Below are 21,305 nucleotides of genomic sequence, written 5' to 3'. Positions count from 1 at the left end.
TGAATGCCAAACTACCCATACTCTCTGCCTTCCTTCTCAAGGCATCCGCGACCACATTCGCCTTTCCCGGATGATTAACAATGGTAATGTCATAGTCCTTAAGTAAGTCAAGCCACCTACGCTGCCTCAAGTTGAGATTCCTTTGCTTGAACAAATGCTGCAAGCTGCGATGATCAGAGTAAACCTCACAGGACACCCCATAAAGATAATGCCTCCAGATCTTAAGAGCATGAACAATAACGGCCAACTCCAAATTGTGCACAAGATAATTCTTCTCGTGGGGCTTCAACTGACGTGAAGAATATGCAATAACTCGCCCTTCCTGCATCATTACACAACCCAATCCAATGCGTGAAGCATCGCAATACACAGTATACATCCCCGAACCGGAAGGCAACACTAGGACTGGTGCTGTAGTCAAAGCTGTCTTGAGCTTCTGGAAGCTCGTCTCGCAATCATCGGACCAACGAAACTGAGCACCCTTCTAGCTTAATCTAGTCAAAGGTACTGCAATAGATGAGAAGCCCTCAACGAACCCGCGATAATAACCTGCTAACCCCAAGAAGCTCATGATCTCAGTCGCCGAAGTAGGACGAGGCCAACTCTGAACTACCTCAATCTTCTTGGGATCCACCTTAATACCCTCGCCTGATACAACATGCCCCAAGAATGCCACATAATCTAACCAAAACTCACACTTGGAGAACTTAGCATATAGCTTCTGTTCCCGCAAGGTCTGAAGCACCACTCTCAAGTGCTGCTCGTGCTCCTCCATGCTATGTGAGTAATCAAAATGTCATCAATGAAGACAATGATAAACGAATCAATATAAGGCCTGAACACCCTGTTCATCAAGTCTATAAAAGCCGTTGAGCATTAGTCAAGCCGAAGGACATCACCAGAAACTCATAATGGCCATATCTAGTACGAAAAGCAGCCTTCGGAACATCCGAGTCCCGAATCTTCAACTGATGATACCCCGAACTCAAGTCGATCTTAGAGAACACCCTAGCACCCCGCAACTGGTCAAACAAATCATCAATATGCTACAAGTGGGTACTTGTTCTTGATGGTAACTTTGTTCAATTGGCGGTAGTCAATGCACATCTGCATAGTCCCACCTTTCTTCTTCACAAATAGCATTGGGACACCCTAAGGTGATACACTTGGCTTGACGAACCCCTTTACTCGCAACTCCTCAAGCTTCTCCTTCAACTCCTTCAACTCTTTCGGAGCCATACCGTACGGGGGGATAGATATAGGCTGGGTACCTGGAGCTAAGTCAATAGAGAAGTCGATATCATGATCTGGTGGCATGCCTAGAATATTAGAAGGAAACACATCGGAGAATTCCTGAACTACTGGTACTGAATCAATCGCCGGAGACTCTGCAGTAGTATCCCGAACATAGGCTAGATAAGCCAAACAACCCTTCTCGACCATGTGTCAAGCCTTCATAAAAGAGATAACCTGACTAGATGCACTGATAGACAAACCCTTACACTCTAATCTAGGCAACTCTGACATCGCTAAGGTAACTGTCTTGGCATGGAAATCAAGGATGACGTGATATGGGGATAGCCAGTCCATGCCCAGGATGACCTCAAATTCGGTCATATCAAGCAACAGAAGATCCGCTCTAGTCTCATATCCACAGAATATGACCACACAGGACCGATAAATCCGATCCACAATAGCAGAATCCCCCACTGGAGTGGACACATAAACAGGAGTACCCAAGAACTCACGAGGAATATCCAGAAAATGAGCAAATAGAGATGACACAAACGAATAGGTAGACCCTGGATCAAATAGTACTAAAGCTCCCTTACCACAGACAGAAATAATACTTGTAATCACGGCATCTGAGGCTACTGCATCTGGTTTGGCCGGAAAAGCATAGAATCTGGCTGGAGCGCCACCTGGATGGCCCCCGCCTTCTTGAACTCCACCTTTGGGACGCCCCCTACCTACATGCCCTCCTCCTCTGGGCGGCCGGACGGCTGGTGCAGCTACTGGTGCTGAAATCATTGGTTGCTAACTCTGTTGCACTGCCTTGCCCCGTAGTCTGGGGCAATGTCTCTTCATATGACTAGGATCCCCGCACTCATAACAACCTCTCGGAGCGGTGGACTACTGCCCTGAAGTCTGACCTTGATGGCCCAAATACCCACCAGGAGAATCCTGAAGAGCGGGTGGCAGTATGAACTCTCTGGAATGGCACTAAAATAGGCACTGGAAGAACCCTGATGACCGGAGTACCCACTGGAAGAACACTGAAAAGCTGGCGGGCGGTAAGAACTCTCCGGCATAGCACTGAAGTAGGGTCACGATGGAACAACCCGAGGAGGTGATGGTGCTGAATATGGGGGCCTGCTGGGCTGACCCCTCCCAAAATGACCTCTGTCCCCAGCTTGGGCACCTCTAAACTCTCCACAAAAATGGGACCTCTTGTCCCGCTGCATCTGCTCTCTACCCCTCTAACGGTAACCCTCAATCCTCCGAGCAATCTCCACTACCAACTGATAAGAAGTCTCTATCTCAACCTCCCGAGCCATACTATTTTGAATACTAGAGTGAAACCTTGCAACAAACCTCCGCACTCGTTCCGCCTCAGTGGGAAGTATCATCAGTGCATGGCATGATAGCTCAGATAAGTTGGTCTTATAATCGGTCACTGACTTCTGACCCTGCTGGAGCTGCTTAAACTGAAGCCGCAACTCTTCCCTCTGAGAGGGTGGAATATACATGTCCAAGAATAGACGTGTAAACTGGTCCCCAGTCATGGGAGGAGAACCTGCTGGTCTACCAAGGAGATTTGATTTCCACCACCTACGTGCTCTGTTGTGTAACTGAAAGGTAGTGAAATCCACCCCGTGAGACTCCAATATGCTCATGTTGTGCAATTTGTCCTCGCACATATAAATGAAGTCCTGGGGGTCCTCATGTTGCTCACCCCCAAAAACCGGAGGGTGAAGCCTGGTCCATCTATCCAGTAGCTTCTGCAGCTCGACGGTCACATCTGGTCTAGGCTCAGGTACAGCTGCTGCAACTGGCTGGGCTCCTCCCACGGGTAGTGTGCCCAGGGTCTGATATACTGCAGCTGCATGCCCAAGAGCCTGAGCAGTAGGGGTCTATGCTCCCCATCCCTCCTGAGACATGGCTGGGTCTGCTGGAAATAAACCAGCCTGGGTCATAGAATCCATGAACCACAACATACTGCCCATGACCTCCTGAAAGCCCGGTGCTGACATGAAATCAACTTGGGCTGGCTCTGCTGCGGGCACCTCGCCCTACTCCTCATCATTGAGATCTTTCACTGGATCGGCTAATGGTGAAATTGGGGAAACTCTGGGACATCCTCGTCCCCTACCTCGGGCTAGTGCCCTCCCCCGACCTCTAGCAACAGGGGGAGCAGCTCCCCCCGGGTCCGGAATATCTGCTGCGCGTGTTCTCACTATCTGTGAGAGAGTAAGAGAAGAAACTTAGTACACCATCAACTGCACGATAGGAGATGAATAAAGAGTGGTTTCCTAACACCCTATTGCTTCTCAAAGATAAGTACGGACGTCTCCGCACCAATTCGCAAGACTCTATTAGGCGTGCCTATAATTTGTGAGACCTACGTGAATCTAGTGCTCTGATACCATGTTTTCATGACCCAATTCCATTTTAGGTAGTGATGGTGCCCAACACCATTACTAGACAAGCCAACAGTGAACAATCTAGTGATTTTACCATTTTAATAAGTTTTTCCCAAGTAAATAACTTTCCTTAATTTACTAGGTTTAGTAAGAAACAGATTTAAATTAATAAAACAAAAGCAGCTGAATGTATTTATGGCCATAGAAATAAAACCAAAACCACAAGTTTACTAGTGTGTGCCAAGATGTGGTGTCATAAGTGTGTAGGCTACTAGTAGAAAATACAAAATATCTCTACTCTACTGTATGAAATAGAATAGACAGAAATAAATCAAAAGAGAGACTCTTGGCTGCTACTAAATGGCTCGGAAGGGCAGTTCACCGTGTGGTCTCGGACCAGAAGTCAAGCGTGTGTACCAGACTGATAACTGGATGCACCTGCCTTAGATCTTGCACATCAAGTGCAGTAGTGTCGTGTGAATACATAAACAACATGTACCCAGTAAGTATCTAGTCTAACCTTGAAGAAGAAGTGACGAGGGGTCGACTTCGACACTTACTATGGGCCAAAAATATAATAGTATGAAGTTCTAATTAAACATGATATATAGAATGATAATAGAACTCAGAGCATGCAAAATAAGTAAACAATCCTTCCACTTCAAGTAAGAACCAAGTCATTTCTCTCGTCTAATCCTTTCACCTTTCAATTCCACGGAACAATATTGAATATAAAGGGGTTCAATATCTTTACGCACGAATTATGTCGAGGACGTACGACCCGATCCAATAACCTGCCGAGGCGAACGACCTGCTCCCATGGGAGTAGTGGAAATTTACTCCGCTCGCGGAATATACTTGCAAAGCGGTTGAATATAGATTTTCTCAAGTTATCATAATATTTCTCAATTCTTTTTTTAAAATATGAAATTCAGCTAGGAACCTTCAAAATATTGAAATCTTCAACCTCCTCTTTAATCCAAACAATTAGTAAACATAGACAAGCAACGGTATCAACAAAAACATAGTGTAAGCCTAAATCTACCCGGACATAAGCATGAATAGTAGCTACACATGGACTCTCGTCAATTCGTACGTACGTAGCCTCCACAAATAGAAGTACATAATGATTAAGTTCATCGGTGGGGTTAATTCCCTCTTACAAGGTTAGAAAAGAGACTTACCTCGTTTCAAGGCCTACTTCCCCGTCCAAGAATGTGCTCACATCCTCAATTCGGTGCTGAATCAACCCAAAACTAATCAAATAGTATATAAAGTAATCAATACATGCTCAAAAGTTCATATTCTAATTGAAGAATTCCCAAAATTCACCCTCGAGCCCACGTGCCCGGATTTCGCAAATTTTCAAAGAAAATTGTTACCCATAACCTCATGAACTCAAATATATGATTTTTACTAAATTCCGTAACATATTCCGTGGTTAAATCTCATTTTTGTCAAAAACCTAGGTTTTCACTAATTTACATGTCATAATCTACCCATGAACTATGTATTAAACTCACATTGTGTGGAAATTACTCACCTCTAAGTGCTAGGTGAAATCCCCTCTCCAAGAGCTCCAAGAATTGCCCAACAATGAAAGAAAATGAGCCAAAATAGCCTAAATCCCATTTTTAAAAGATGATTCTGCCCAGGGGTCCTCATACGCGATCGCGGTCAATCTCTCGCGATCGCGATGGCTAAACTGAAGAGTCCGGGAAAAGGCTCTACGGGAACGCAAGAGGACCTACGCAAACGCGATGCACTGGGCCACCTAATCCTCGCGAACACGGGGCCCAACACGCGAACGCATAAGGCAACTGGGTTGCCCAGGTCCAGGCATAGGCTTCTACGCAAATGCGGCATGCTCAATGCGAACGCGAAGGCCAAAGGGTCCAGGCCTCCGCAAACGCATCCCTGCATATGCGAACGCAAAGGGAAAAACCATCCAGTCCTAAAATCCTTCACCGCAAACGCGAGGATCTGTCCGCATTCGCGAAGAAGGAAACCAGAACAAAAAATCTGGTGTTTTCAATTTGACTCCAGGCGGTCCGAAACACACCCGAGCCCCTTGGGACCCCGTCCAACTATACCAACAAGTCTATAAATATAATACGGACTTGCTCGAACTCTCGAAATGCGTAAAACAACAACAAAACCAAGAATCACACCCCATAACCGAATTGGACCAAAATATGAATTCCAAGTTTTCAAATTGCTCCGAGCGCGCCGAATCATACTTAGACTACTCGGAATGACACCAAATTTTGTGTGTAGGTCTTAAATGACATTATGGAACTATTCCCGGTCTCGAAATCCCATTTGGACCTCGATATCATAAAAATATACTCCAAACCATATTTAAAGAACTTCAAAACCTTCCAAAAACAAACTTTCACTATTAAGCGTTGAAACTCTCCCGGGTCATCCAAATCCCGATCCGAATATACGCTCAAATCCGAAATCATCATACGAACTTATTGGAACCGTCAAATCTTAATTCTGAGGTCGTTTACTCAAAACGTTGACCGAAGTCAAACTTAGCCTTTTTTGCCAACCTTAATGAGCCAAGTATTCCGATTTCAACGTGAACTCTTCCAAATCCCGAACTAACCATCTCCGCAAGTCATAAATGATAAAAGCACGTATGAGAAGTCTAATTTAGGGGAACAGAGTTCAAGAAGGCAAAAAAATTGATCGGGTCTTTACAATATCGGGTCAAGAAGACCTCTTTTCAGTGTTTTGAGTGCGCGAGCAGGTCCGTATCGTGTTTTATGATTGAAATTCATATATGATTTGTGTCCGGGAGGTTCCGGATGAGTTTTGGAGTGGTTTCGAATCATTTCGGAGAAGTTTGAGTTTGCTGGTTTCTGGTGAGGTACTAATCATTCGCAATTGCGAACAATTTATCGCAATTGCGAACACTGTTCATTCGCAATCACGAACAATTTATCGCAATTTCAATGATTTTTGGATTTTAGTGCAGTTCGCAATTGCGAACAATGTATCGCAATTGCGAACACTGTTCATGGGAGTTTACTGTTCATTCGCAAATGCAAAATTTTTGTCCGCAAATGCGAACTTGGGCAGAAACTTAAGGATTGAAAATCTGTCATTTCTTCATTTTCGATTGGGATTTTTGGAGCTCAGTTTTGGGGCGATTTTGAGGATTTCTTCACGACTTCGACTGGGGTAAGTGTTCTATATCTGAAAGTAATTATATATTAATCTATGGTTATATTCATCGCTTAATTCGAGTTTTAATGGAGGAAATTGGGATTTTTGTAAAACTTTTAAAAAATAAAAATTCAAGATTTGGAGGACGATTTGTTATTGGAATTCGATAAAATTGGTATGGTTAAACTCGTATCGGAATGAGTGTTCGGATTCCATGAAAATTCTATCGGGTTCCGAGAGGCGAGCTCCGCATTGACTTTGGTTGACTTTTTAAAATAAAATTTTAAGTCGATGTTTTATTATCCAGAATTGTTTTCGATGAATTTTAATAAAGTTATACAATTAATTTGGATAGATTTGAGCTGTCTGGAGGTCAATTCAAGCAAGAAGGCGATTTTGGAATTTGGCATAACTTCAAAAAAGTAGGTATCTAGCCTAACCTTGAGTGGGAGAATTACCCCTTAGGCATCGAGTCTTATGTGCCATTTGAGAAATGTGAAAAGCCGTGTACGTGAGGTGACAAGTACGTACTCGAGCTTATATGTACACATTTTATTGGGTTAAAGTCTTAGGCATTACTATGTAGTAAATTGGATAATTGTGGGCATTTATTAAATCATCTATTTGCCATGCCTCAATCCTTGTTTGTTGAATTTGTCTTCACATGACATTTTGATGTGATTGTTACTTGAATATTTATCTTAATTCCGTGAGTTTCTTGATTTGATATTTCCTGGAAATAATTATATTATGGATTTTTCCATCTGCAAATAATTAATGAACTAAGTTTAAACTGAGTTGTTAATATAATTATGAAGAATTTGGATTAATGAAGGCATTGCCCTATGCTGAGTGTTTTTTTATCTCTGTTCATTTTTTTTGAGGTTTTATATATGTTGTGTGGAGACTTGGGCTATGTTTGACAAATTTATTGATTTTACTATATCATTGGACTTGGTTATGGTTGTTGGGGAAATTGTGATAGGAATTGATTGTGTTATGTTATCGTGATAATATTCCGTGTAAATTGTTGTGTGATTTGAGTTATTATTATGAGGATATAAGGGTGGCATTTCACTGTTGATATCATGTGGGTATAAGGGTGGCATTTCACCGTGGTTATATATGTTGGGATATTGTCTGGGCGGAGTGATAAGGGTAGCTATTATACGGAGCGATAAGGGTGGCTATAGGAGCGATAAGGGTAGCTATTGATATTGTCAAGGCGAAGGGATAATGGAGGCTATTATAGGAGTGATAAGGGTGGCCATAGGAGCGATAAGGGTGGATATTGTGAGGGATGATACGTGATGACGTGGAATTATTGTGTTGGTAATTTTTATGTGACGATGTGGGGTCATTGCATTTGTAATTTTCATTTGATATTGTGATTTTCCTTGTCTTTATTTTTATATATAGTACAATTTATCTTGTTGTTGGTAAATTGATAATAGTCTTATCTATGTTAAAATTCGGAAGAATGTAGCTATTGCCAGGCGGATTATGAAATGAAATGTGGGCACAAGGTGCCATGTGTAAATAATGATGATATTGGCACGTGGATTGTCCGTGCAGTTGTGATATGAAATGCGAGCACGAGGTGCCGTGAGTAAATGATGATGATATTGGCACGTGAGTTGTCCATGCGGTTGTGATAGAGAAATTAGCACGAGATGCCGCGTAAATATGAAAGTGGGCTGAGACCCGTATTTTTATGATTTTGAAATTAGGTGTCACAGGGTGACTTTTATTCGAAAGATATTTATTTAACGGAATAATATTTGAAAGAGATTTATTTGAAAGAATTTTATTCGAATGATATTTATTTGAATAAAGTATATTCGAAATATATTTATTGGAAAGTATTATATCCTGAAGATTATTATTTCAAAAACATATAGGCGATAGATTTATATTTGAAGGACTTGATTAATTGGTTGTACTTATATTCATTATTTGTTGAGCAATATTTATGGTGTTCTTGTTGCCCTGTTGTGTATAATACTGGTTGATTATTGTTTCCATTATTGTTATTTATTTCCGATTATTTTTGTATACTATATTGCATAGGTTATTAGATTAGTGAGTGTCTTGACTCTGCCTCGTCACTACTCTACTGAGGTTAATTTTGATACTTACTGGGTACCGGTTATGGTCTACTCATACTACACTTCTGTACATTTTTTTGCAGATCCAGGTATTTGAGATATCGGACTCAGACAGAGTTAGAGTGTGATCGCAAAGATTCAAGGTAGAGCTGCTTGGTCGTCGCAGGCCCTTGGAGTGTTCTATTTTATTGTACTGTTAATTATTAATAAAACAGTGTTGAGTATTCGATTCTTGAGATCACTTCATGTATTCAGTTAGAGCTCGTGACTCAATATTACCAGTCTTGGGAGGTTGTTTGTAATTATTTTCGCTGTTGGTTTTGACACATGTATTATAATTATATGTTTGATAAGAAAAAAATTTGGCTTGAATTGTAATTATAATCAGCTTACTTAGTCTTTGAGACTAAGTGCTATCACATCGCCTGTGGTGGGATTTTGGGACATGACAAGTTGGTATGAGAGCTCTAGGTTCATAGCTTCTTCGAGTCACAAACGAGTGTAGTAGCGTCTTGCGGATTGGTACGGAGACATCTGTACTTATCTTCGAGAGGCTACAGAACTATTAGGAAATTTCCATTTCTTTCATTCATGTCGTGCGGAATTTGTTGAATTTGGAGTTTGAGCCTTTGTATCTCTATTTTCTCACAGATGGTGAGGACACGTGCTACCGGGTCTGCTAAGCAGGCACCCGCATATTCTGCTAGGGCCGCTAGAGTCCGAGTCGAGGTAGAGGCCGAGGAAGGGCACGTGCCGCAACTAGAGCACCTGTCACAGCAACAATTGAGGAGCCGCCAGTAGCTCCAGTTGGTGGACAGGTACCAGAAGCCCATGTTGTTACCCCCGAAATTCAGGAGACTTTAGCATAGTTCTTGAATATGTTTGGTACGTTAACTCAGGCAGGATTGATCTCTGCTGCACCAAATATTTCACAGATTAGGGGAGTAACTCAGACTCCAACCCCTCGTATTCCAGAGCAGCGAGTTCACATTGGTCAGGTTCCGGGTGTAGTACCGGTACAACATTTTATTTCGGTTCAGCCTGAGGTCAGGCCAGAGGAATCAGAAGAAGAATAAAAGAGACTAGAGATATTTAAGAGGTATAGTCCACCTACTTTTAGTGGCACATCTACTGAGGATGCTCAGGGATTTCTAGAAAAGTGTCACCGTATTCTCCGCACCATGGGTATTGTGGAAGTGAGCGGAGTTGCCTTTACCATATTTCAGTTGTCAGGAGCAGCGTATCAGTAGTGGCAAGTCTATGAAGAAGGTAGACCAGCCGATGAAATACCACCTACTTGGGCTCAGTTTTCAGAGATGTTTTTGAAAGAGTTTTTTCCCCAGACTCTCCGAGATGCGTGATGCATAGAGTTTGAATGGTTGCGTCAGGGCACTATGACGGTGTCATAATATGCTATCAGGTTTAGTGAGTTAGCCTGACACGTATCTATCTTGGTACATACAGTTAGAGAGCGGGTCCGCAGATTCATTGAGGGGCTCGATTATGATCTTAAAATATGCATGGCTCGAGAGTTGCAAACTGATACCCCATTTCAGCAAGTAGTGGAGATTGCGAGCAGGATTGAGGGTATTCTAGGTGAGGAAAGGGAGTCTAAGGAGGCCAAAAGCTTTCAAAGCTCTAGAGGGTTCAGTGGATTTTACTCTTCAGCTATGATCCATTATGGCGGAGGCTCGAGCAGTCGGCCAGCTTAGTCCGCATATTAGATTACTCGGGGTGCTTCAGTAAGTTCTTACAGTACACTACCGACACAAAATTCTTTTAGTGGTTATTCGAGTTATACTGCACAGACCCAGTACGAGCAGTTGTGACCTTATAGGGGTTGTTATGAGTGTAGAGATACTAGGCACATCATGAGAGATTGTCCCAGACTTGGGAGGGGTGGATTCTATCAGAACACTCAGGCTACGGCCCCTAATGCAGTTACTACCCCACGTGCACAGCCAGTTAGGGGTGGAGGACAGGCGGGTATAGGGCATGCTAGAGGGGGAGGCCCAACCCGTTGATATATTTTCTATGGTGTGGCTGAGGCCACTACACCAGATGGTGTCGTTACAGGTATGAGCCTGATTTGTTATAAAAGGATATTTTTCCTTAATTTGATTTGGTTTTGAATATTGAGGTGAGTCCTCCTATTATGCACCGCTGATGGGTGAGCTTCGTAATTTTGTGACCCACTTATATGTTTATCCCTATTGGGAGATTCGATGATGTTAGCCCGTGTCTATCATTTTTATTTTGTACACTATCGAGGACTATAATTCCAAAAGTGACTTCCTATTACTCTCTACAAGGGGGTTTTGATGTGATTTTGGAATAATTGAATTCAGTTTTATGAATTATATGTGGGGTTCATTATGTGTTGTGAAAATTATTTTCGAAATTTATTAAAAAGAAGAAAGAAAGGAAATGGAAAATTTCAGTTGGCACAATATGCAAAATACTTGTGATTCAGAGTTGAGGATGAGATCCTCACATTTTTTATATGATGTGAAATATTTGAACTGGGCTACAAGCCGCGGTGGAAGTTATATACGAACGATGTCCTTGTGGTGAAAAACTTATGAGTTTAAATTCTCCCTTTGTGAAATTAAAATTGTACTATAGTATTAATAGGGAGTCATGCCTGCTAGGCTTATTTGATAATTCTTTTATATGTTTCTGTGCATATTTAGCCATATTCGTGTTGTAAACATTGAGTGTTAGCCTATAAGGCGAGTGTCTAGGTGGCGTTAAATGTGACTTGTTAATTCAGATAAATAATTATGAGGTCATCATGCTTCGCGTGTTGCTGTCAATGTTACGAAAAGTTGAAATGAGATTTTGGTTAATATGTGATTAATTGAGGATGCTGGAATTAAATTATGAATGACTATTATGATCAGAGATGTGGTTATGGACATATGTATAATGTGTGCGTAGGCACGAGTTTCTATAGCTGGGTGAAACTAATACCAGGTGTTAATATGGAAAATAAGGCCTTTTGAAAATGTTTGGAGTGTAAAGAATTGGTTTTAAAGTGTATAAATGTGGATCAAAGAAGTAATCTCAACTGAGATGGTATTGTCGAACCCCTGTTAAATTTATGGTGACATAGAATCATCCGCGAGTATATGTGCAGTAAATACATCAGTAAATTAAGTTCTTAGAAAGACTCTTGGCACGTTCGAGGACGAACGTATGTTTAAAAGGGGGGGAATATAACGATTTGACTTGTCGTTTTAAGAACTAACGCCCGTTCAGCAACTTAAGGTCCTGAGAAGTTTTGTAATATGTATTATGACCCACGTGTGTGGTCGAGTTTGGTTTCCGAAAGATTCAGAATTTAATTTAAAGAACAATTCTCATTCTTTGAAGCTTAAATGGAAAGAGTTGACCAGAGAGTTGACTTTTGAGTAAACGACCGCGGAATAGAATTTTGATGATGTCAATAGTTTTGTATGGTGATTTCGGACATAGGCGTGTGTCCGGATTTGGATTTGGAAGTTCGTAGGTCAATTCGACGTATTTTGGCGAAAGTTGAAAATATAAGATTTTTGGAAAGTACAACCGAAGGTCGAATTTTTTATAACGAGGTCGGATTTTGATTCCGGAAATTGGAACATCTCCATTACGTCATTTATGACCCGTGTGCAAAATTTAAAGTCATTCCGGATTGATTTAATACGTTTCGGCGCAAATTACAGAATTTGGAAATTTCATAACTCATAATTCGATTCGAGGCGCGATTCATAGTTTTGGCATTGTTTGATGTGATTTGAGGCCTCGACTAAGTTCGTATCATGTTTTGGGACTTGTTGGTATGATTTGACGGGGTCACGAGGGACTTGGGTGTATTTTTGTATCATTGGTTGAGAGACTAGTAAAGTTAAAAAATTTGGGAGTTTGACCATGGTCAATATCGGGTCAAGACGACCTCTTTTCAGTGTTTTGAGTGCGCGAGCAGGTCTGTAGCGTGTTTTATGATTTTGATGCATATATGGTTTGTGTCCGGGAGGTTCCGGATGAGTTTCAGGGTGGTTTCGGATCATTTCAGAGAAATTTGTGTTTGCTCGTTTCTGGTGAGGTACTGTTCACTTGCAATTGCGAACAATTTATTGCAATTGTGAACATTGTTCATTGAAGGTTACTGTTCATTCGCAATTGCGAATAATGTATCGCAATTGCGATGATTTTTGGATTTTAGTGCAGTTCGCAATTGCGAACACTGTTCATGGGAGGTTACTGTTTATTCGCAAATGTGAAGTTTTTGTCCGCAAATGCGAACCTTGGTAGAAACTTAAGGATTGAAAATCTGTTATTTCTTCATTTTCGATTGAGATTTTTGGAGCTCGGTTTTAAGGCCATTTTGAGGATTTCTTCACGACTTCGACTGGGGTAAGTGTTCTATATTCAAAAGTGATTATATTTCATGAATATATGGTTATATTTATCGTTTAATTCGAGTTTCAATGGAGGAAATTGGGGTTTTTGTAAAACTTTTCAAAAATAAAAATTTAAGATTTGGAGGACGATTTGTTATTGGAATTCGATAAAATTGGTATGGTTGAACTCGTATCGGAAAGGGTGTTCAGATTCCGGGAAAATTCTGTCGGGTTCCAAGAGGTGAGCCCCGCATTGATTTTGGTTGACATTTTGGAATAAAATTTTAAGTCAATGTTTTATTATCCAGAATTTTTTCCGATGAATTTTAATAAAGTTATACAATTAATTCGGATAGATTTGAGCTGTCAGGAGGTCAATTCAAGAAAGAAGGCGATTTTGGAATATCGGCATAACTTCAAAAAGGTAAGTATCTTGCCTAACCTTGAGTGAGGGAATTACCCCTTAGGCATCGAGTCTTATGTGCCATTTGAGAAATGTGAAAAGCCGTGTACGCGAGGTGACGAGTACGTACTCGGGCTTATATGTGCAAATTTTATTGGGTTAAAGTTTTAGGCATTAATGTGTAGTAAATTGAATAATTATTGAAATTTATTAAATCATCTATTTGCCATGCCTCAAACCTTGTTTGTTGAATTTGTTTTTACATGACAATTTGATGTGATTGTTACTTGAATATGTATGTAAATTCCATGAGTTAGTTGATTTGATATTTTCTGGAAATAATTATATTATGGATTTTTGCATCTGCAAATAATTAATGAACTAAGTTTAAACTGAGGTATTAATAATTATCAAGAATTTAAATTAATGAAGGCGTTGACCTATACTGAGTATTTTCTATCTCTGTTGATTGTTTTTTAGGTTTTATATACGTTGTGTGGAGCCTTGGGCTATTTTTGACCAATTTATTGATTTTACTATATTATTGGAATTGGTTATGGTTGTTAGGCAAATTGTGATAGGAATTGATTGTGTTGTGTTGTAGTGATAATATTCCGTGTAAATTGTTGTGTGATTTGAGTTATTATTATGAGAATATAAGTGTGGCATTTCACTGTTGATATCATGTGGGTATAAGGGTGGCATTTTACCGTGGTTATGTATGTTGGGATATTGTCTGGGCGGAGTGACAAGGGTGGCTATTATACAGAGCGATAAGGGTGGCTATTGATATTATCAGGGCGGAGGGATAAGGGAGGCTATTATAAGAGTGATAAGGGTGGCTATATGAGAGATAAGGGTGGCTATTGTCAGGGATGATACGTGATGATGTGGAATTATTGTGTTGGTAATTTTTATGTGACAATGTGGGGTCATTGCGTTGGTAATTTTCATGTGATGTTGTGATTTTCCTTGTGTTTATTTTTATATATTGTGCAATATCTTGTTGTTGGTAAATTGATAATAGTCTGATCTATGTTGAAATTTGAAAGAATGTGGCCATTACCAGGCAGATTATGAAATGAAATGTGGGCACGAGGTGCCGTGAGTAAATAATGATGATATTGGCATGTGAACTGTCCATGCAGCTGTGATATGAAATGTGGGCACGAGGTGCCGTGAGTAAATGATGATGATATTGGCATGTGAGTTGTCCGTGCGGTTGTGATAGAGAAATTGGCACGAGGTGCCGTGTAAATATGAAAGTGGACTGCGACCCGTATTTTTATGATTTTGAAATGAGGTGTCATAGGATGACTTTTATTTGAAAGATATTTATTTGAATGAATTATATTTGAAAGAGATTTATTTGAAAGAATTTTATTGGAAAGATATTTATTTGAAGGGAATATATTCGAAATATATTTATTGGAAAGTATTATATCCTAAAGAATATTATTTGAAAAACATATAGGCGAAAGATTTATATTTGAAGGACTTGATCAATTGGTTGTACTTGTATTCATTATTTATTGAGCAATATTTATGGTGTTCTTGTTGCCCTGTTGTATATATTACTGGTTGATTATTGTTGCCATCATTGTTATTTATTTTTTTATTATTTTTGTATATTATATTGCACATATTATTAAACTAGTGAGTGTCTTGATTGTACCTCGTCACTACTCCACTGAGGTTAGTCTTGATACTTACTGGGTACCGACTTTGGTGTACTCATACTACACTTCTGCACATTTTTGTGTAGAGTCAGGTATTTGAGATATCGGACTCGGACAGAGTTAGAGTGTGATCGCAAGGATTCAAGGTAGAGTTGCTTGGTCGTCACAGTCCCTTGGAGTCTTTCTATTTTATTGTACTATTAATTATTAATAAGACAATATTGAGTACTCGATCCTTGAGATCACTTCATGTATTCAGTTAGAGTTCGTGACTCAGTATTACCAGTCTTGGGAGGTTGTTTGTAATTATTTCCATTGTTGGTTTTGACACATGTATTATAATTATATGTTTAAAAAGAAAAACAATTGGCTTGAATTATAATTATAATGGCTTACTTAGTATTAGAGACTAAGTGTCATCACTACACCTGTGGTGAAATTTTGGGTCGAGACAATTCCCTATAACAAATAGTACTTACATGTACTTAGTATTAACACCAAATGAAAGAATTTAACCATAAACGCCAAAATAAATTGTAACACTTTCGGCATGTAAGGGCCATGGGACATGGGCCTATCCGAAGAGAATCAATGGGTTGTTTGATGTTCAAAAATTCTTGTTTGGGTAATTCTTATCATCCAAATATAATATTTTTTTTATGTAAAGACAAAATACACTTATACACATTACTTAACACGATTAAGGATAATACTTTATAATTAGAATACACGTCTTCCGTTCATTTGCTGTGTAATTCTGAGTGTCTCTCAACTTCTTTTTTCCATTATGCAACCTAGTATTTGCTAGTTGTACAAGTCAATTAGACATTCACAACCATCGAAGAAAATTTGCGCATTTTTTCACGAGAAATTACTAAACGGTGTCATCCCTTCCTGGAAGATTTTCTGAACTAGCGACACAAGGAGAAATGTTACTCCCTATGTTACAAAGTTTTTGACGTTACTACAATTTGTAAGTCAAAATTTTTTTCCATTGATTCTGATTACATAAGAAGTTATAAAATAATTATAATTGTAATTATAAGAAAAATATTGTTAATATATTTTATTTAATATCTTAACGTGTATTTATTCGAATAATATTCGAATTCACTCTAAAAATTAGATAATTTAGATTCTCATGCTCCAACTATCACAATTCCTTTTGGATAGAAAGAATAATAAAATATCGTAGAATTATTTCTACCCAAGATTATTCAACATCCGACAATATTATTACTCCATGTGTAGCTGTTGGGTGTTGTCCTGATTTTCTTACCATATTTAATTTCCTATTTCTTGAAGGAAAGGACGAGATATTTACCATAATTGGGTTTTCCTCTTTGTAGAAGGAAATTATAATTGGGTGTTGTCCTGATTTTCTTCATATTTCAGAAAACCCTACATATTTTTTGTGTTTCTCTTTGATATTCTTACTCTCTTCTTTCTCCAAGATTTCATTACTCACCTTCTTTCTCCAAGATTTCACTAGTTCAAGTGTTCAACAATACTCTTAAGCTTCCAATCGTTCTATACTTCTATTGCTTTGTAAAATCTTATCTAAGATCAAAAATATCTCAAGAAAGATTAGATAGGTTGGCGATATTATCAATCGAGCAAGAATTATTAGAGAAATCGATTATAAAAAAATTATTAACAACTTTATATCTCAAAAAGTTAGAAAAATAAACTTCAAATAAAAATATATTTTAAAACTTTCTTTTAAAAATTTAGGCTTCGTATCAAACTTTCTTTTAAAAAGCGTGGTTGATATTCTTGATGATGGCTATCGATGGAGAAAATATGGACAAAAAGCTGTCAAGAACAACAATTACCCAAGGTAATTTCGTTTGTCCCAACACTTCCTTATCCTTCTTAAAATGGAGTAGTTGTTATGTCTCATCATATACTTAATTTATCTTTAGTTTTACTGTTAATGAATGAAAAATTTAAATTGTGATTTAGTGCCCTTATTATCACGGTATACCTTCGGTTTTCTTATTTTTTTGTTATTGTTGCTGTTTTTTTTAATGACTTTTCCACTACTGTATTTCTTTTCAAAACTGTTGTGACTATGCTTTCCTTGAGCCAATCGAGGGTCTATTGAAAATACTCTCTTTACCTTTACAAGGTAGGAGTAAGATTTGTGTACACAGTACCTTTCCCATACCTCACTTGAGGAATTCGACTGAGTTTGTTGTTATTGTTGTTATCGTGGTATATATACCACGCCAGTACTCAAAAATACATAAACATTCTTCGATCTTACGTAAGATGCTACTTATAGTCACTTTTCTAATTAAGTTAGAAATATTATATGAGATAGCAGTCATAGCCCGTATACATGTTTTAATTTCGAACAAAGGAACTAAACAGAAGAGATGAGGGAACAATAGTCTTTCTAGTAATTTCTTTTATCATTTTTTGGTGAGCTAGTCAGATTTTGATTGTTAATTATAATTAGAAGGGAAAATTTGGTATTTATAAATATAAGATCTTGCGGGTCTTAATAATTAGCTGAGTCTTATTGTTGTATATCATGCTTAATTAGAATTTCATATTATCATGTTTTTGGCCCTAGTAAGCGTCGGAGTCGACCTCTCGTTACTACTTCTTCGAGGTTAGGCTAGATACTTACTGGGTACATATTATTTATGTACTCACGCTAAACTTCTGTATTTAATTATACAGGATCTGAGGCAGGTGCATCTGGTTACCAGTCTGGTGCGTAGATTTGATCCCCATCTTGAGTCTTCACGGTGAGCTGTCTTCCGAGCCGTCCTGCAGCAGCCAGAGTCTCCCTTATGTTTTATTTTGTTTCTATCTATTTTATTTCAGACAGTAGGCTAGGGTTCTTTGGTATATTCTACTAGATTGCCCACATACTTGTGACACCAGGTCTTGGCACACACACTAGTAGACTTATAATTTTGATTTTGTTTACATGATTACAATTTGTACTCGTTTGCTTCCGTTTAATTATGTCACATTGGCAAATTTCTAAATCTCTTTAACAAATGAAGAAATGTTATCCACTTGGTATTTTATTTAAACGGGAAACTATTAGTTTGATCAGTGTTGGCTTGCCTAACAATGGTATTGGGCGCCATCACGGCCTAAGGTGAAATTGGGTCATGACAATATGGTACCAGAGCACTAGGTTCATGTAGGTCTCACAAGTTATGGGCAGACCTAGTAGAGTCTTGTGGATCGGTGCGGAGACGTCCGTACTTATCTTCGAGAGGCTATAGGGTTTTAGAAAATTACTCTTTATTCATTTCCTATCGTGCAGTTGGTGGTATACTAAAACCCTTTCTCTCATTCTCTCACAGATGGTGAGGACGCGTACAACGGACATTTCAGACTCGGGAGGAGCTGCTCCCCTCGTTGCTAGAGGCCGAGGCAGAGGTCGGGGGAAGGCACCAGCCCGAGGTAGGGGACGAGGGTGTCCCATAGCTGTCCCGGTATCACCACCAGAGGATCCATTGGGGGATCCCATCATTGAGGAGTAGGGCGAGGTGCCTGCCACAGAGCTAGCCCATGTAGATTTCATGTCAGCACCAGGTTTTCAGGAGGTCATGAGCCGTATGCTGCGGTTCATGGACACTATGACTCGGGCTGGTTTATTTCCAGCAGAACCAGCCACATCTCAGGCGGGAGGGGAAGCGTAGACCCCTACTGCCCAGGCTCCGGGACATGCAGCTGCATTATATCAGACTCCGAGTACACTACCCATTGGCGGAGCCCAGCCAGTAGCAGTGGTTGCACCTGAGCCTAGACCAGTTGCGGATGCGATCCGCAGAAGCTGTTGGACAGATGGATTAGGCTACACCCTCCTATCTTCGGGGGCGAGCATCATGAGGATCCCCAGGAATTCATTGATCGGTGCAGGGACAGACTGCACAACATGATGATATTAGAGTCCCATGGGTTAGATTTCACTACTTTCCAGCTGGAGGACAGGGCCCGTAGATGGTGGCAGTCTTATCTTCTTGGCAGACCAGCGGGTTCTTCTCCCATGACTTGGGACCAGTTTACACAGCTTTTCTTGGACAAGTATATTCCACCCTCTCAGAGGAAAGAGTTGTGAGGTCAGTTCGAGCAGCTCGAGCAGGGTCAGATGTCAGTGACTGATTATGAGGCGAGATTCTCTGAGTTGTCTTGCCACGCACTTATGATACTTCCTACCGATGCAGAGAGAGTGCAGAGATTTGTTGCGGGGTTGCACCCCGGTATTCGGGCTAGTATAGTCCGGGAGGTTGAGATGGGTACTGATTATCAGCTAGTAGTGGAGATTTCTCGGAGGATTGAGGGCTACCGCCAGAGGGGTAGAGAGCAGATGCATCAGGGCAAGAGGACCCGTTTCTCTGGAGAGTTTAGAGGTGCCCCGACTAGGGGCAGAGGTCAGTTTGGGAGGGGTCAGCCTAGCAGGCCCATATATCTAGTACCACCACCTCCTCGGGGTGCTCCAGCGCGACCCTATTTTAGTGCTATGCTAGAGAGTTCTTATCGCCCACCATCAGGGTTCTTCCAATGCTTATTTCAGTGCCATGCCGGAGAGTTCATACCGCCCATCAGCCATCCAGGGTTCTTCTAGTGGGTATTCAGGCCATCAGGGTTAGACTTCGGGGCAACTGTCTATGGTACCGAGAGGTTGTTACGAGTGTGGAGATTCGGGTCACATGAAGAGAATCTATCCCAGACTACGGGGCAAGGCAGTACAGCAGGGTCATCAGCCCATGTTTGCAGCACCAGCCATCCGACCACCCAGAGGTGGGGGACATGTGGGTAGGGGTCGTCCAAGAGGTGAAGGCCAGGCAGGGGGACGTGAGCAAGTTATTGTTCAGCCAGGTGGAGGCCAGCCAGTCGGCGCTCAAGCTAGATTCTATGCTTTTCCGTCCAGACCAGATGCAGTGGCCTCAGATGCCGTGATCACAGGTATTATTTCTGTTTGCGATAGGGATGCTTTGGTATTATTTTATCCAGGGTCTACCTATTCATATGTATTATCTCTGTTTGCTCATTTCATGGATATTCCTCGTGAGTCCTTGGGTACTCCTGTTTATGTATCCACTCCTGTAGGCAATTCTGTGATTGTGGATCAGATCTATCAGTCTTGTGTGGTCGCATTCTGTGGTTACAAGACTAGAGCATACCTTCTATTACATGATATGACTGACTTTGAGGTCATCCTGGCATGGACTGGTTATCCCCATATCACGCCATCTTTGATTGCCATGCCAAGATTGTTACCTTAGCAATGCCAGACTTGCCAAGATTGGAGTGGAAGGGTTCGTCTGTCCGAAGGCTCGACATATGGTCGAGAAGGCTCGACATATGGTCGAGAAGGGTTGTTTGGCTTAACTAGCCTATGTTCGGGATACCACCGCAGAGTTATTGACGATTGATTTAGTGCCAGTAGTCCGGGAGTTAGCCGATGTATTTCCTTCTGACCTTCCAGGCATGCCACCAAATCGTGATATTGATTTCTGTATTGACTTGTTTCCAGACACTCAACCTATATCCATCCCACCATATCGTATGGCTCCGAAAGATTTGAAGGAGTTGAAGGAACAACTTGAGGAGTTGCTAGCGAAGGGGTTCGTCAGGCCGAGTGTATCACCTTGTGGTACACCAGTATTATTTGTGAAGAAGAAGGATGGGACTATGCGGATGTGCATTGATTACCGCCAGTTGAACAAAGTCACCATTAAGAACAAGTACCCGTTGCCACGTATTGATGATTTGTTTGATCAGTTGCAGGGTGCTAGGGTGTTTTCTAACAACGACTTGAGATCGGGATACCATCAGTTGAAGATTCGGGACTCAGATATTCCGAAGACTGCCTTCCGTACTAGATATGGCCATTATGAGTTTCTAGTGATGTCTTTCGGCCTGACTAATGCCCCAAT

General features: G+C 40.6%; 2 protein-coding genes across 2 annotated transcripts; both read right to left on the bottom strand.

Moving 5' to 3' along the window:
* Positions 1-1,446: 1,446 nt before the first annotated feature.
* Positions 1,447-2,031, bottom strand: LOC138905315 (uncharacterized). Its single transcript, XM_070193828.1, has one exon. The coding sequence runs from the start codon at positions 2,029-2,031 to the stop codon at positions 1,447-1,449; it is 585 nt and encodes a 194-aa protein (XP_070049929.1).
* A 449-nt stretch (positions 2,032-2,480) lies between these two features.
* LOC138905314 (uncharacterized) lies at positions 2,481-3,227 on the bottom strand. The gene is made up of 2 exons (XM_070193827.1): positions 3,221-3,227; positions 2,481-3,103 (listed from the first exon to the last, which is right to left on the bottom strand). The coding sequence occupies exons 1-2, from the start codon at positions 3,225-3,227 to the stop codon at positions 2,481-2,483; spliced, it is 630 nt and encodes a 209-aa protein (XP_070049928.1).
* Positions 3,228-21,305: the final 18,078 nt, after the last annotated feature.

This window comes from Nicotiana tomentosiformis, chromosome 2 (assembly GCF_000390325.3).
Source record: "Nicotiana tomentosiformis chromosome 2, ASM39032v3, whole genome shotgun sequence".
NCBI classification, from domain to species: Eukaryota; Viridiplantae; Streptophyta; class Magnoliopsida; order Solanales; family Solanaceae; genus Nicotiana; species Nicotiana tomentosiformis.
Note: the sequence above shows the minus strand (reverse complement) of the source record. Positions and strands in the feature narration are given on the sequence as shown.

What these genes read in the sequence shown, in the direction of transcription:
- LOC138905315 (XM_070193828.1), bottom strand. Translation starts at nt 2,031, where the DNA reads ATGATTTCAGCACCAGTAGCTGCACCAGCCGTCCGGCCGCCCAGAGGA.